The 18,068-nt window shown below is 40.8% G+C and overlaps 1 protein-coding gene across 1 annotated transcript in view; it reads right to left on the bottom strand.

Moving 5' to 3' along the window:
* Positions 1-18,068, bottom strand: part of sema7a (semaphorin 7A) — a 79,677-nt gene that overhangs the window by 26,496 nt on the left and 35,113 nt on the right. Inside the window, exons 7-8 of the mRNA XM_042327624.1 lie at positions 13,523-13,665; positions 4,118-4,296 (exon numbers count right to left, since the gene is read on the bottom strand). Coding sequence (XP_042183558.1) covers positions 4,118-4,296; positions 13,523-13,665 — 322 coding nt within the window. The remainder of the gene's footprint in view (positions 1-4,117; positions 4,297-13,522; positions 13,666-18,068) is intronic.

Here is an 18,068-nt window from a genome sequence, read left to right as displayed (position 1 = left end):
TAACCTACAATGCAGTTTAAAAAAAATACAGATAAGAATAAGAAATAAAAGTAACAAGTACTTAAAGAGCAGCAGTAAAATAACAACAGCGAGACTATATACAGGGGGGTACTGGTACAGAGTCAATGTGGAGGCTATATACAGGGTGTACTGGTACAGAGTCAATGTGGAGGCTATATACAGGGGGTACCGGTACAGAGTCAATGTGGAGGCTATATACAGGGGGGTACCAGTACAGAGTCAATGTGTGCCGGGGCACCGGTTAGTTGAGGTAATATGTACATGTAGGTAGAGTTACTATATAAGTGACTATGTATAGATATACAATAACAGAGAGTAGCAGCGGTGTAAAAGGGGGGGGCAATGCAAATAGTCTGGTTAGCCATTTGATTAGATGTTCTGGAGTCTTATGGCTTGGGGGTAGAAGCTGTTTAGAATCTTCTTGACCATCTTAAGGAGTCTCTTGGTCCTAGATTTTGTGCACCGGTACTGCTTGCCACGCGGTAGCGGAGAGAACAGTCTATGACTGGGGTGGCTGGAGTCTGACAATTTTTAGGGCCTTCCTCTGACACCGCCTGGGATAGAGGTCCCGGATGAAAATAAAAATTTGATTTGATTTGGGATGGCAGGAAGCTTGGCCCCAGTGATGTACTGGGCCGTACTCACTACCCTCTGAAGTGCCTTGAGGTCGGAGGACGAGCAGTGGCCATACAAGGCAGTGATGCAACCCGTCAGGATCCTCTCGGTGGTGCAGCTGTAGAACATTGAGGATCTGAGGACCCATGTCAAATCTTTTCAGTCTCCTGATGGGGAATATGTTTTGCTGTGCCCTCTTCACGACTGTCTTGGTGTGCTTGGACCATGTTAGTTTGTTGGTGATGTGGACACCAAGGAACTTGGAGCTCTCAACCTGCTCTACTACAGCCCCGTTGATGAGAATGGGGGCGTGCTCGGTCCTCTTTTTCCTGTAGTTCACAATCATCTCCTTTGTTTTGATCACATTGAGGGAGATGTTGTTGTCTTGGCACCACACGACCAGGTCTCTGACCTCCTCCCTATAGGCATCATTGTCGGTGATCAGGTCTCCCACTGTACCCCCCAATTGCGCTCCCTCCAATTTCACTGGAAGTTGTCGACAGGTGTTCTGCTGGCCCTAAGAAGTTCAGAACACGGTTATCTTCCTCAGGAAGAACCATTGTTTAACAGAACTGGTTCTTTTTCTCAGGAAGCACAGTGGATCTGGGCCGATTCCGGCTTAGAGTCAAGGCACTCGGCTGAGAGTCAGACTCGGTCGACGTCATGTGGTCTGAGTCTGGGCCGCCTTCAGCAGTATTACTTATGGCTAGGATGTGGGGATTGAGCTTGGGCAGATTCCGGTGAGAGTTATCTGGCCCAAATATATTTATTGGGGCTCAGGACGATTCCGATGAGAGTTATTAAAATTAACATTTCATTATTTATTTATTTTGCCATTTTTTCTTCATTGTTTCTGTGAACAAAAAATACAATGAACATTTAAATGAAATTCTTTAAGAGTCCTGTGTAGTATTTTAGTATTTTGATACATTGTGCAAGACAGTTGGATACGCATTAAAACCTCTGTGGATGGAGCCTCCAGAGTGGCGCAGCGGTCTAAGACACTGCATCACAATGCAAACTGCGTTGCTACAGATGCTGGTTCGAAACCCGTGCCGGCCGCGACCGGGAGACCTATGAGATGATGAACAATTGGCCCAGGGTCATCCGAATTGGGGGAGGGATTGGCTGTCTGGGTTGTCCTTGTCGTGCTGTAGTGACTCCTGTGGCGGGCCAGGAGCATGCACTCTCACACGGTATAATTTGTATCTATAAAATGTGTAATATTTAAAATGACTAAATCGGGTAATTTTGTGTACATTTACTTAAATTTGCACCGGGCCGCTTCTGGGGGGATGCCGGCAAAGTCACCTGAATTCTAGTTGAAGGAAACATCCCGATGTACTTGGGGCGATTCTGGGCAGTCATTCATTTTGATTCTGGGCCGATTCAATCAGTTCCGGCCCACAGGAAGAGGGCCGCTTCCGGGCCGATTCCTCATTGCTAGCTGGGTTGTTTAACAGAACGTGGTTATCTTCCTCATGAAGAACCTTTGTTTAACAGAATACGGTTATCTTCCTCGGTGTAACAAGTGTTGAATTTGATGTTGTATAACTATTGCAAAACATTTTTATAGTTCCCAAGCCTGATATTAGTGTACATTCCTTTTGTTGCTGTAAGTGCCTTTTTTAATGTTGCACACTTCCTTCTCCTTCTGCATTCCCTCTCATAAACATCCTGCCCCCCCTTCCTTCTCCTTCTGCATTCCCTCTCATAAACATCCATATCTATACATTTCAGTAATTTATTTACTTTTATATGTTGACTGCTAGCTAGTTACTGTACTTTTATATGTTGACTGCTAGCTAGTTACTGTACTTTTATATGTTGACTGCTAGCTAGTTACTGTACTTTTATATGTTGACTGCTAGCTAGTTACTGTACTTTTATTTGTTGACTGCTAGCTAGTTACTGTATTTTTATATGTTGACCGCTAGCAAGTTACTGTATTTTTCCTTGTTGACTGCTAGATAGTTACTGTATTTTTATATGTTGACTGCTAGCTAGTTACTGTACTTTTATATGTTGACTGCTAGCTAGTTACTGTACTTTTATATGTTGACTGCTAGCTAGTTACTGTACTTTTATATGTTGACTGCTAGCTAGTTACTGTACTTTTATATGTTGACTGCTAGCTAGTTACTGTACTTTTATATGTTGACTGCTAGCTAGTTACTGTACTTTTATTTGTTGACTGCTAGCTAGTTACTGTATTTTTATATGTTGACCGCTAGCAAGTTACTGTATTTTTCCTTGTTGACTGCTAGATAGTTACTGTATTTTTATATGTTGACTGCTAGCTAGTTACTGTATTTTTATATGTTGACTGCCAGCTAGTTACTGTATTTTTATATGTTGACTGCTAGCTAGTTACTGTACTTTTATATGTTGACTGCTAGCAAGTTACTGTACTTGTATATGTTGACTGCTAGCTAGTTACTGTACTTTTCTATGTTGACTGCTAGCTAGTTACTGTACTTTTATATGTTGACTGCTAGCTAGTTACTGTACTTTTACATGTTGACTGCTAGCTAGTTACTGTATTTTTATATGTTGACTGTTAGCTAGTTACTGTACTTTTATATGTTGACTGCTAGCTAGTTACTGTACTTTTATATGTTGACTGCTAGCTAGTTACTGTATTTTTATATGTTGACTGCTAGCTAGTTACTGTACTTTTATATGTTGACTGCTAGCTAGTTACTGTACTTTTATATGTTGACTGCAAGCTAGTTACTGTACTTTTATATGTTGACTGCTAGCAAGTTACTGTACTTGTATAAGTTGACTGCTAGCTAGTTACTGTACTTTTCTATGTTGACTGCTAGCTAGTTACTGTACTTTTACATGTTGACTGCTAGCTAGTTACTGTACTTTTACATGTTGACTGCTAGCTAGTTACTGTACTTTTATATGTTGACTGCTAGCTAGTTACTGTACTTTTACATGTTGACTGCTAGCTAGTTACTGTACTTTTATATGTTGACTGCCAGCTAGTTACTGTATTTTTATATGTTGACTGCTAGCTAGTTACTGTACTTTTCTCTGTACATGGCGTCATTGAGCTGGCATGGCTATTAATGTCCCTTTTCATTGTTCATTTTGCAGAGCTGGTGTATAAAAAGGCAGCACAGCATTTGTTTCTGGAGTTGTTCCCTGTCACGATCAGAAAATAAAACCTAGTTAGACCAACCCAGATCCTCTGGTCATCTGTTCTCGGATCAAAAACAGAACACAGAGGCAATCTACACCGGTCACATCAGGAAGAACCTTTGTTTAACAAAACACTGTTATCTTTGTGTTCTGTTAAAATAGCATTTACTGATGTCAATGGGAGACCTGCTCGAATATCTGAGGTAAGCGTGCAGATCTCAAGTCAGAATACCGCTCCAGTGACATTTAGTTAGGAATTTGGGGCATTGGGAGAATGCATATGTACAGGAGCTGCTGGGAGATAACAGAGGCAGGATCATTTTCTCACCAGCTGCTAGTGAACAGAGCATAGACTTGTGAGTCCCTCCATTCCTCCGCGTGGAGCACGTAGACATCTTGGAGCCGGTTAAAGTAGAGCGACTCGTTGGGAATCCCACACACCAGCCGAGCCTTCAGGAACGACGTCCACATGTTCTGCAAGAACCGCTTAGAACCGCCTTCATCCACCTGTAGAATGACATCACCACCATAATCAACATTATCATCATCACCATAATTCTCACCACGATCACCATCATCATTACCACCATCATCATTACCACCATCATCATAACCAACATTATCCTCACCCTCATCATTATCACCATCATCTTCACCATCATCCTCATCACCATCATCCTCACCACCATCATCATCACCATCATCATCATCACCATCATCCTCATCACCCTCACCACCATCATCATCACCATCATCCTCATCACCATCATCTTCACCACCATCATCCTCATCACCATCATCATCCTCACCACCATCATCCTCATCACCATCATCTTCACCACCATCATCATCCTCATCACCATCATCCTCATCACCATCATCCTCACCACCATCATCCTCATCACCATCATCTTCACCACCATCATCCTCACCACCATCATCATCATCACCATCATCCTCCCCACCATCATCTTCACCATCATCCTCATCACCATCGTCACCACTATCATCTTCACCATCATCCTCACCGCCATCATCCTCACCGCCATCATCATTATGCAGCTGCACAATGATGACATCATCACCATCCTCCTCACCACCATCATCCTCACCACCATCATCCTCATTATGCAGCTGCAGAATGATGACATCATCAGAATAAACTTCCTTCATACACCTGCACAATGATGACATCATTGGAACTAAGACACTGAAAAAGAACCAAGCCAAACAAAGGTCTTCATGTCAATGCTTTTCCACAACTGTGACCCCTTTAATCGGACCAGTAACATACATGGAACCGAGATAGATGTCTCACAGTGGAAGTTGAGTCTTTGAAGGCCGACTAGTGTTCATCTGCACAGACGGTTCTGTTCCTGGTTATCCAAACAATAACATACTGTAGATAGAATGTTAGTGGCCTTCAAGATTCACAGGTGGTATGGTTAGCCTACATTACAGTATGTACAGTAACGTGTCTTCTCCAACAAATAGCTGGGCTGCTAGAAGGGAGGGCCTTGTACTGCAGTAGAATAAACAGACAAGGTGCTGTTACAGCTGTTCTCGGGAATGACTGGAATCTGTGGGATACGAGGGGAGTGTTGGTCCAGATAGATCCAGACAGAACTGTGGTTCAGAACTTGATGAAAAACACTTGTAATCTATCCGGGAGTCAGATCAGTAAAAACACTTGTAATCTATCCTGGAATCAGATCAGTAAAATCACTTTTAATCTATCCTGGAAACAGATCAGTAAAAACACTTGTAATCTATCCTGGAATCAGATCAGTAAAATCACTTTTAATCTATCCTGGAATCAGATCAGTAAAAACACTTGTAATCTATCCGGGAGTCAGATCAGTAAAAACACTTGTAATCTATCCTGGAATCAGATCAGTAAAATCACTTTTAATCTATCCTGGAATCAGATCAGTAAAAACACTTTTAATCTATCCTTGAATCAGATCAGTAAAAACACTTGTTATCTATCCGGGAGTCAGATCAGTTTGTGCTGTATAACCATCTCCTGTGGTAGATGTCATGCCCAACTATGCACGCGTTAAACCAGGATATTTGCATCACAACATTGAAGTGTAAGAGGTCTCCAAATGTTTTAAATGGACTGGATCATTATATATAACACTTGGGTCCTGTTTCAGTAACAATGATATTAGACCTTCTTGTTGCGTGTCTGATAATCTACCATTTATATAGGAGTGGTCAAAACATGACAATAATGGTCCTCTGAGTATATCAAAACAAGTTTGGTAAACCTCCACTGGTATGCCATCCAGCCCTGGAGTTTGGTAAACCTCCACTGGTATGCCATCCAGCCCTGGAGTTTGGTAAACCTCCACTGGTATGCCATCCAGCCCTGGAGTTTGGTAAGCCTCCACTGGTATGCCATCCAGCCCTGGAGTTTGGTAAGCCTCCACTGGTATGCCATCCAGCCCTGGAGTTTGGTAAACCTCCACTGGTATGCCATCCAGCCCTGGAGTTTGGTATACCTCCACTGGTATGCCATCCAGCCCTGGAGTTTGGTAAACCTCCACTGGTATGCCATCCAGCCCTGGAGTTTGGTATACCTCCACTGGTATGCCATCCAGCCCTGGAGTTTGGTATACCTCCACTGGTATGCCATCCAGCCCTGGAGTTTGGTAAACCTCCACTGGTATGCCATCCAGCCCTGGAGTTTGGTAAACCTCCACTGGTATGCCATCCAGCCCTGGAGTTTGGTATACCTCCACTGGTATGCCATCCAGCCCTGGAGTTTGGTAAACCTCCACTGGTATGCCATCCAGCCCTGGAGTTTGGTAAACCTCCACTGGTATGCCATCCAGCCCTGGAGTTTGGTAAGCCTCCACTGGTATGCCATCCAGCCCTGGAGTTTGGTAAGCCTCCACTGGTATGCCATCCAGCCCTGGAGTTTGGTAAACCTCCACTGGTATGCCATCCAGCCCTGGAGTTTGGTATACCTCCACTGGTATGTCATCTAGCCCTGGAGTTTACCCAGCCTTAAAGGCTTTCATTGCATCAAGAAATTCCTTCTCTGTAATTTGGCCTTTACGTGAGTCCATACAATTAGCTCCGGTTAGTGGAGATGGAGGAGACTGAAACGAGAATATATTCTTAAAGTACTTTATTTCCTCTTTCAAAACATCATTCGGTGAATCATGTGAGACTCCATCATTTGTAACTAGTTTTAATACATTTTTTAGCAGCATTTCTATATTGAAGATTGAAAAAGAATCTGGTGCATTTTCCCCCATATTCCATCCAGTTCACTTTATTTTTATAATCTATTACACTTGATCTTTCTTGAATAAGTTTCTCCATTTCTTTGTGTTTTTCCTCTAACTTATTCTGTGCCTCTATGGTACCGTTTTTATTGCTATCTAACTGTACTGTTAGTCCTTCAATTTCCTTTGTTAATATGGACTCTTTTGATCTAATTTGCTTTTGTTTTATAGATGAGTACTGAATTGCATGGCCTCTAAAGGCACACTTAAAAGGTGTCCCATACAATACTGGGATCTGCTGTAGCTATGTTATGTCTGAAAAAGTCAGTTATAAATTCTTCTGTCCTAGTTAAAAACAATTTATCATCTAGTAGGCTTTGATTAAATTTCCAATATCCTCGCCCACGTGGAAATTCTGTAAGAGTCATATATATGCCAATTATGTGATGATCCGACCACATTCTGTTCCTTATCAACACTTTTTAAACTTTTGGTGCCAGAGAGAATGGTATGAGAAAGTAGTCAAGAGGACTAGCTTGATTAAGACGACTAACTTGATTAAGCCTCCGCCATGTATATCTCACTAGGTCAGGGTATTTAAGTCTCCATATATCCACTAATTCCAATATATCCATGACATTCATGATTTCCTTAAGTGCCTGAGGGTGATAGTTTGTAGTGTGATTTCCTTTCCGGTCCATAGAGGTATTTAAGACCGTATTAAAATCTCCCCCTCTCTGAATGTCTGAGTGTGACCCCCTCTCCATGGGTTACTGCAGCTAGTGTTGCCAGCACTGCCACTGCCTGGGTGGGGCCCCCCCTCCCCATGGGTTACTGCAGCTAGTGTTGCCTGCACTGCCACTGCCTGGGTGGCCCCCTCCCCATGGGTTACTGCAGCTAGTGTTGCCAGCACTGCCACTGCCTGGGTGCCCCCCCCTCCCCATGGGTTACTGCAGCTAGTGTTGCCTGCACTGCCACTGCCTGGGTGGAGGCACCCCACAGGAATCCCCACCGGCTAGGTACAAGGTCATCAAGGTTCTCATTAGCACTCTCATTTGAGAGTGTCCTTGTATAGTATGCTCTCCCTTTAGGGGGCTTTGGCTTAGCAGGACCAACCCTGCCAAGCAGGCTCAGAATCTTGAGTGGGCAGTGCTGCCATCAGGTTCTTGGTCACCTCCCTGACCAAGGCCCTTCTCATCAGATTGCTCAGTTTGGCAGGGCAGTGATCTCTTGGAAGAGTCTTGGTTCTTTAAAACTTCTTCCATTTAAGATGGAGGCCACTGTGTTCTTCGGGACCTTCAATGCTGTAGAAATGTTTTAGTACCCTTCCCCAGATCTGTGCCTCGAAACAATCCTGTCTCGGAGCTCTGTGGACAATTCCTTTGACCTCAAGGTTTGGTTTTTGCTCTGACATGCACTGCCAACTGTGGGACCTTATATAGACAGTTGTGTGCCTTTCCAAATCATGTCCAATCAATTGAATTTACCACAAGTGGACTCCAATCAAGTTGTAGAAACATCAAGGATGATCAATGGAAACAGGATGCACCTGAGCTCAATTTCGAGTCTCATTGCGAAGGGTCTGAATGCTTATGTAAATAACGTATTTCTGTTCCTTATTTTTAATAAATGTGTAAAACATTCCAAAAACCTGTTTTTGCTATGTGAATATGGGGAATTGTCTGTAGATTGCTGAGGATTTTTATTTACTTAATCAATTTTAGAATAAGGCTGTAACGTAACAAAATGTGGAAAAATTCAAGGGGTCTGAACACTTTCCGAAGGCACTGTACATAGACACATTGGCATTACTGAAAGCCAGTGGCATGTCGTTAGTAAAGATTGAAGAAAGTAAGGGGCCTAGACAGCTGCCCTGGGGAATTCCTGATTATACCTGGATTCTGTTGGAGAGGCTTCCATTAAAGAACACCCTCTGTGTTCTGTTAGGCAGGTAACTCTTTATCCACAATATAGCAGGGGGTGTAAAGCCATAACACAAACGTTTTTCCAGCAACAGACTATGATCGATAATGTCAATAGCCACACTGATGTTTAACAAATCAGTCCCCACAATCTTTTTTTTATCACTTTCTCTCAGCCAATGATCAGTCATTTGTGTAAGTGCTGTGTTTGTTGAATGTACTTCCTTATAATCGTGCTGGAATTCTGTTGTCAATTTGTTTACTGTAAAATAGCATTGTATATGGTCAAACACCATTTTTTCCAGAAGTTTACTAAGGGTTGGTAACAGGCTGATTGGTCGACTATTTGAGCCAGTAACGGGGGTTTTACTATTCTTAGGTAGCGGAATGGCTTTAGCTTCCCTCCAGGCCTGAGGGCACACACTCTCTCGTAGGCTTATATTGAAAATATGGCAGATAGGAGTGGCAATATCATCCGCTATTATCCTCAGTAATTTTCTATCCAACGTGTCATTTGAAGGGCTGTCCACATACTTTTGTATATCTAGTGTACCATAGGTACGGTCTCATTTTGTCATGACTAGTGGAGGCATTAACCCAGGATAGTAGGTAGGTCATACACGCTGAAGTTTAGTAACCACTAGACTTCTGAACTGGGTCTGAACTGTGTCTGAACTGGGTCTGAACTGGGTCTGAACTGAATGGAAAACACTGCTAATATACATCTAATCCCACGATCAGGAGTTGGCTACAGATCTGGGATCCGAGGTGTTAAAGGTTAAACCCACTGGGTACAGACGTCAGTTCAACGTCTAGTTTTGATTTACATTTGTGAATTCAACGTGAAATCAACAACAACAAAAATTCACATCCAATCGGTTTTCCACATTGATTCAACATCATCCCATTGAATTCTTTGGGTTGAAATGAAACAATGAAACAACAGCCCAGTCTAGATCAGCAACCACTGAACTGCATCTGAGCTGGATGAAAAACACTTCATCTGGTCTCTTATGGTCGGTGTCACGTTATAGGAGACGGAAGTCTCAAGTTCTCATAACCTGTGAGTATCAATGACCCTGGTAACATTTTCCATCTCCTCTCCTTCCCCGTTTCAGAGACACAGGCCAAACGCTGTAATAATAGATGTCCTACCGTTTACTAGTCACATGCTATCTTAAAGGTAGAAACAAAAATACATACTATAGACGGATGGAGAAAAATATCAAACTGAAAACAATATGGACGTCATTCTCAGACTAACTCAGTGAGTTCACCGGTTAAACTTCCTTCCTGCTGACACTTGGTTTTTATCTAATACAAGATCACAGGAAACATTACGCACCATGAGAAAACCACTGTTAGCCTTCTGACATCAATGTAATACATCAAGTAGCTGGCCAGTCAGTAGCAGTGTGTACTCAATATTTGGGTCCCACTTGAAATGGCATGCAGGTTATGAAGGCTTCATAAAGCCTTCATAAACGTGTTACAAATCAGCTATTACTGTATGTCCTGCTCTATAAAGGCTTCATAAATGTGGCATAACTGTGTGATATAGATATACCAATGTCAAATGTGACATAACCCATTACGTCAAATATGACATAAACCTGTGCTTTATAAAGGGTGGCATAAGCAACGTTTAATGAAGGCCTTGTAAATTATATTAAATTGAGGGTTCACAAAGCATTCGTAACCCTGTCATGCATCTAGGTAGAGCATTTCAACACCAGGATAGTGGGTTCAATTCCAAAGGACCACACATACGTAAAAATGTGCTCACACATGACTGTAAGTCGCTTGGCTCAAAGTATCTGCTAAATTGGTTTCTGTAAATTGTATATATTATATTATATATATTATATTATATTATATTATATTATATTACTGTAAAAAAAATAATATCTAGGATGGTCCAGCTTCTTTCCCTCTTTGCATTGTCAATATTGGACCTGACCTCAACTTTACCCAACATGCTGTGCTGCAGGACTCTACAGTGGTCATGCACAACAAAAAAAGTTGGCATTTTAAAATCAGTTTGAATTGTTTTGCCATGTAAATAGCCCTTTTCAGTAGAGCTCAAAGCAGGCCATTCCATGAGCGCAGCATTTATTTTTCAACACGAATCAATGAGCCCAAATCCGTCCTCCGTGACAACAAAATCATAAACAACAGAGTAGGGCTGGCTAATAAGTCCATAGTTTTGGGGTCATGCTCAGGTAAAACAATTTGGATAATTTCCAAGTCCTATTCTAGAAGATTCTTGAAGATCATTTAATCATATTGTTATATGTAGTAGAAAGCGATGTGTTAGAAGAAGCCTACATAACCAACCCATAAAGTAAACTTTAACATCCATATATGGCCAGCTATGTAAACTTTACCATGGATTTATCCTGCAATAGATGTGGTTCAATTGGTAACATGCATTGTTGTCTACTTCTAATGCCTCTTAAGGGGGCAAGTAATCTAAAAGTAACTGAATGTAATCAGATTACATTACTGAGTTTGGGTAAACCAAAAGTTACGTTACTGATTACAAGTTTGGACAGGTAACTAACAGATTACATTTAGGAAGTAACCTGCCCAACCCTGGCTGTTAGTGAGAATTACTCTGGGGTTAATACATGTGTGTTTACATCATTAAGCCTTTATGAATGTGTTATGAATGACCAGAGGGTTCTGAATTTAAATTAAGTAGAGCATCATGCGATAGTCTTTATAGATGTGTTATTAATGACCGAAGGGTTCTGACTTTAAATTAAGTCATTTATAGATCTTATGAATGACCGAAGGTGTTCTCACTTAATGACCATCATGTGAAGTCTTTATAGATGTGTTATTAATGACCGAAGGGTTCTGACTTTAAATTAAGTAGAGCAACATGCGATAGTCTTTATAGATCTTATGAATGACCAAAGGTGTCTCACCCCAAACTAAGTATTACAGGACACGACATAAAGTGTCAATTAAAAGGTTATTAACGTTCTGATGATTTATGAAGGTTCTCTGATGATCCACAGTTTACTGTTGGGTGTGTGTGTGTATTTAAATGGGCTGAAGGACCTGTGTGTGTGTGTGTGTGTGTGTGTGTGTGTGTGTGTGTGTGTGTGTGTGTGTATTTAAATGGGACAAAGGACCTGTGTGTACCTGTGTGTGTGTGTGTGTGTGTGTGTGTGTGTGTGTGTGTGTGTGTGTGTATTTAAATGGGACAAGGACCTGTGTGTGTGTGTGTGTGTGTGTGTGTGTGTGTGTGTGTGTGTGTGTGTGTGTGTGTGTGTGTGTGTGTGTGTGTGTGTGTGTGCGTTTGTGTGTCAGAACCAAGTTCAACCTGAGAATACCTCACCGGGTGTTCCTCTTCTGGTCCCATGGGGACCAGCACAACATGTCACCCTTTATAAAGCACATGTTTATATCATATTCCACATAGTGAGTTGACGCATTTGACATTAGTGATTATGTCACACGGTTATGCCACATTTATGAACCCTTTATAAAGCCTGACATACGGTTATAGATGCTTTGTAACACATTTATGTAGTGCTTATGAAGGCATTATGAAGCCTTTATAAACTGAACGGGAGCGGGACCAGTATTTGGTTGTGGATGCCAATCACTGATTGCTGTTTGCTCATCTCATACAGAAGCAACCCTGTTGACTAACGACAGAAAAACACGGTTTGCCTAATCTCCCGTGTCAGATTGTTTCCAAAATATGACATGTATTGAGGAACCATGTGTGCAAGACTGAAAACCAAGGCTACTGTTTTCCTATCTCAAACAGCACAGCCCTGCTGACGACATGATAGACAAGCTTTGCCTTCAGGTTTTCAATTTCTTCTGTCAATAAAATAACTTAACAAAGAACAGTATTTGAGTCTGGAACAGCATTGTTTTCTTCCAACTATCTTGACCTTCTAAGGCAACATATCTCTTAGCACAGGGTAGAGACTAGACTCTTGGCAGGGTAGAGGAGTTTTGAATCTATCTGATGAGGAGACAGCTAGCAATCTTTGTCTCGTCACAGTCCACAAGTCCAGAACAGACTATGGGAGGCGTACAGTACTACATAGAGCCATGACTACATGGAACTCTATTCCACAGTACTACATAGAGCCATGACTACATGGAACTCTATTCCACAGTACTACATAGAGCCATGACTACATGGAACTCTATTCCACAGTACTACATAGAGCCGTGACTACATGGAACTCTATTCCACAGTACTACATAGAGCCATGACTACATGGAACTCTATTCCACAGTACTACATAGAGCCATGACTACATGGAAATCTATTCCACATCAGGTAACTGATGCAGCAGTAGAATCAGATTTAAAAACAGATAAAAATACACCTCATGGAACAGCAGGGACTGTGAAGAGACACACACAGGTACAGACACATGTACACACAAACACGATAACACACACACTATACATACACACACACAAGGATTTTGAACTGTCAATATGTGGTAGTAGAGTAGGGGCCTGAGGACAAAAATGTAATGTGTTGTGGATGTATTGTAATATATTCAGACTGTCTCTATCCCACTATCTTACCTTACAGACTTGTGCTACTCTAGAGATCCAGGGATCAGCTTCAGGGCTGCTGTCAGAGTTCTTCTCCCTGAAGAAGATATATATCTTCTCCTTGTCCGGCTCCTCCCTACGTCTCACCCAGCAGGTGGAGATGAACGTGGGCTCTGGGAGGACAGGGAATATCAACCAATTAACCCATTCTTCTATAAAACACTCCAGTTATCATTTACAGTGTTCCACTACCTATCTAATGATTGCACAATAATTTTTGCCAACAAAATTAACGAGAAACAAACATGTCGCATCTCATCAACAGAACACATGGGTGTATCAGTTCATCAACAGAACACATGGGTGTATCAGTTTATCAACAGAACACATGGGTGTATCAGTTTATCAACAGAACACATGGGTGTATCAGTTCATCAACAGAACACATGGGTGTATCAGTTCATCAACAGAACACATGGGTGTATCAGTTCATCAACAGAACACATGGGTGTATCAGTTTATCAACAGAACACATGGGTGTATCAGTTCATCAACAGAACACATGGGTGTATCAGTTTATCAACAGAACACATGGGTGTATCAGTTCATCAACAGAACACATGGGTGTATCAGTTCATCAACAGAACACATGGGTGTATCAGTTCATCAACAGAACACATGGGTGTATCAGTTTATCAACAGAACACATGGGTGTATCAGTTCATCAACAGAACACATGGGTGTATCAGTTCATCAACAGAACACATGGGTGTATCAGTTTATCAACAGAACACATGGGTGTATCAGTTCATCAACAGAACACATGGGTGTATCAGTTTATCAACAGAACACATGGGTGTATCAGTTTATCAACAGAACACATGGGTGTATCAGTTCATCAATCAGAACACATGGGTGTATCAGTTCATCAACAGAACACATGGGTGTATCAGTTCATCAACAGAACACATGGGTGTATCAGTTCATCAACAGAACACATGGGTGTATCAGTTCATCAACAGAACACATGGGTGTATCAGTTTAACAGAACACATGGGTGTATCAGTTTATCAACAGAACACATGGGTGTATCAGTTTATCAACAGAACACATGGGTGTATCAGTTTATCAACAGAACACATGGGTGTATCAGTTCATCAACAGAACACATGGGTGTATCAGTTCATCAACAGAACACATGGGTGTATCAGTTCATCAACAGAACACATGGGTGTATCAGTTCATCAACAGAACACATTGTATCAACAGAACACATGGGTGTATCAGTTTATCAACAGAACACATGGGTGTATCAGTTTATCAACAGAACACATGGGTGTATCAGTTTATCAACAGAACACATGGGTGTATCAGTTCATCAACAGAACACATGGGTGTATCAGTTCATCAACAGAACACATGGGTGTATCAGTTCATCAACAGAACACATGGGTGTATCAGTTCATCAACAGAACACATGGGTGTATCAGTTCATCAACAGAACACATGGGTGTATCAGTTCATCAACAGAACACATGGGTGTATCAGTTTATCAACAGAACACATGGGTGTATCAGTTCATCAACAGAACACATGGGTGTATCAGTTCATCAACAGAACACATGGGTGTATCAACAGAACACATGGGTGTATCAGTTCATCAACAGAACACATGGGTGTATCAGTTTATCAACAGAACACATGGGTGTATCAGTTCATCAACAGAACACATGGGTGTATCAGTTCATCAACAGAACACATGGGTGTATCACATCAACAGAACACATGGGTGTATCAGTTCATCAACAGAACACATGGGTGTATCAGTTTATCAACAGAACACATGGGTGTATCAGTTCATCAACAGAACACATGGGTGTATCAGTTTATCAACAGAACACATGGGTGTATCAGTTCATCAACAGAACACATGGGTGTATCAGTTCATCAACAGAACACATGGGTGTATCAGTTCATCAACAGAACACATGGGTGTATCAGTTCATCAACAGAACACATGGGTGTATCAGTTCATCAACAGAACACATGGGTGTATCAGTTCATCAACAGAACACATGGGTGTATCAACAGAACACATGGGTGTATCAGTTCATCAACAGAACACATGGGTGTATCAACAGAACACATGGGTGTATCAGTTTATCAACAGAACACATGGGTGTATCAACAGAACACATGGGTGTATCAGTTCATCAACAGAACACATGGGTGTATCAGTGAAACAACAGAACACATGGGTGTATCAACAGAACACATGGGTGTATCAACAGAACACATGGGTGTATCAGTGAAACAACAGAAAGTACTAACACAGAGGAACCCTGAGAGAGTTCCATCCAAACTACAGTGACCCCTCTTCCATGATTAACAGCCACAGAGCCAAGTCTGCCGCCTTAAATCATGACGTAGCTAGTAGCCTTGGCTTGGCAGCTATGCTGATACGCGGAAGAGTAGACGGAAAGATAAGGATTTCACTAATGAAGCTGTACTGTGATTGCTGATGCCAGACTGAGAATGAGACAGCGTCCCAAAAGCCACCCTTCCTCCTACACAGTACTTTTGACCAGGGCTCTAGTCTAAAAAAGTGAACCATATTCAGAATAAGGTGCCATTTGATCGGCTATGAAAAGCCACCTGACATTTACTCCTGAGGTGCTGAACTGCTGCACCCTCGACAACTACTGGTATTATTATTATCTGACCCTGCTGGTCATCTATGAACATTTGAACAACTTGAAGAACGATCTGGCCTTAATGGCCATGTTCTGTTATGTTAATCTTAAACTTATAATCTCTACCTGGCACAGCCAGAAGAGGACTGGCCACCCCTCAGAGCTTGGTTCCTCTCTAGGTTTCTTCCTAGGTTCCTGCCTTCATAGGGAGTTTTTCCTAGCCACCGTGCTTCTACATCTGCATTGCTTGCTGTTTGGGGTTTTAGGCTGGGTTTCTGTATAAGCACTTTGTGATATCTGCTGATCTAAAAAGGGCTTTGAAAAATATTTGATTTGGGGTGCACCTAGAGTCTAAACTAAGTGCCAGGTCAGGCAAAGTTTCCTTCATGTTGACATCATCACATTAAAAAATGATCTATTAATACATCATCAAATGTATACATTAACACATTGGTGCATTATCACAAACTTCTTTGGGATCGGTGTCCCGTCCACGGGGCAGTTGAGCTAACGTAGGCTAATGCGATTAGCATGAGGTTGTTATTAACAAGAACATTTCCCAGGACATAGACATATCTGATATTAGCAGAAAGCTTCAATTCTTGTTAATCTAACTGCACTGTCCAATTTACAGTAGCTATTACAGTGAAAGAATACCATGCTATTGTTTGAGGAGAGTGCACAGTTTTGAACAAGTTATTAATAAACAAATTAGGCACATTTGGGCAGTCTTGATACAGCTTTTCTAACAGAAATGCAATGGTTCATTGGATCAGTCTAAAACTTTGCACATACACTGCAAAATAAAAATTGTAGCTGGGCTGGAAAAATACATTATGGCATTTCTCTTGCATTTCAAAGATGATGGTACGGAAACAATACAAAATAATGGTTGTTTTTTCCGTTGCATTATCTTTTACCAGATCTATTGTGTTATATTCTCCAACATTCCTTTCACATTTTCACAAACCTCAAAGTGTTTCCCTTGAAATGGTACCAAGAATATGCAAATCCTTGCTTCAGGGCCTGAGTTACAGGCAGTTAGATTATCTACATTATCACATCAATACATTATATATAAATACAACATCACAGTTATACATTATCACATCAACACATTATATATTAATACATCACATTGATACATTATCAAATCAATACATGATATATTACTACATCATCACATGAATACATTATCACCTCAATACATTATATATTAAAACATTACCACATTAATACATCACATCAATACATTATTACATCAACACATTATATATTAATACACCATCACATTAATAAAGTATCACATCAATACATTATATAGTTATACATCATCACATTAATACATTATCACATTAATACATGCTATATTAACATATTATCGTCACATGAATACATTATCACATCACTGCATGATATATTAATACATCATCATGTTAATACATTATCACATTAATGAATGATATTATCACAGTATATAGTAATACATCACATTAATACATTATCCCATTAATACATGATACATTAAATATTAATACACCGTCACATTAATACATTAAATATTAATACACCGTCACATTAATACATTATCACATCAATACATTAAATATTAATACACCGTCACATCAATACAGTATCACATCAATACATTATGTAGCATCACATCAATACATTATACAGTAACACATTATCACATTATCACATCAATACATTAAATATTAATACACCGTCACATCAATACAGTATCACATCAATACATTATGTAGCATCACATCAATACATTATACAGTAACACATTATCACATTAATACATTATCACATTATCACATCAATACATTACATATTAATACACCATCACATTAATACAGTATCACATTAATACA

This window comes from Oncorhynchus tshawytscha, linkage group LG01 (assembly GCF_018296145.1).
Source record: "Oncorhynchus tshawytscha isolate Ot180627B linkage group LG01, Otsh_v2.0, whole genome shotgun sequence".
Taxonomy (NCBI): domain Eukaryota; kingdom Metazoa; phylum Chordata; class Actinopteri; order Salmoniformes; family Salmonidae; genus Oncorhynchus; species Oncorhynchus tshawytscha.
This window is presented reverse-complemented; position numbering and strand designations above follow the sequence as displayed.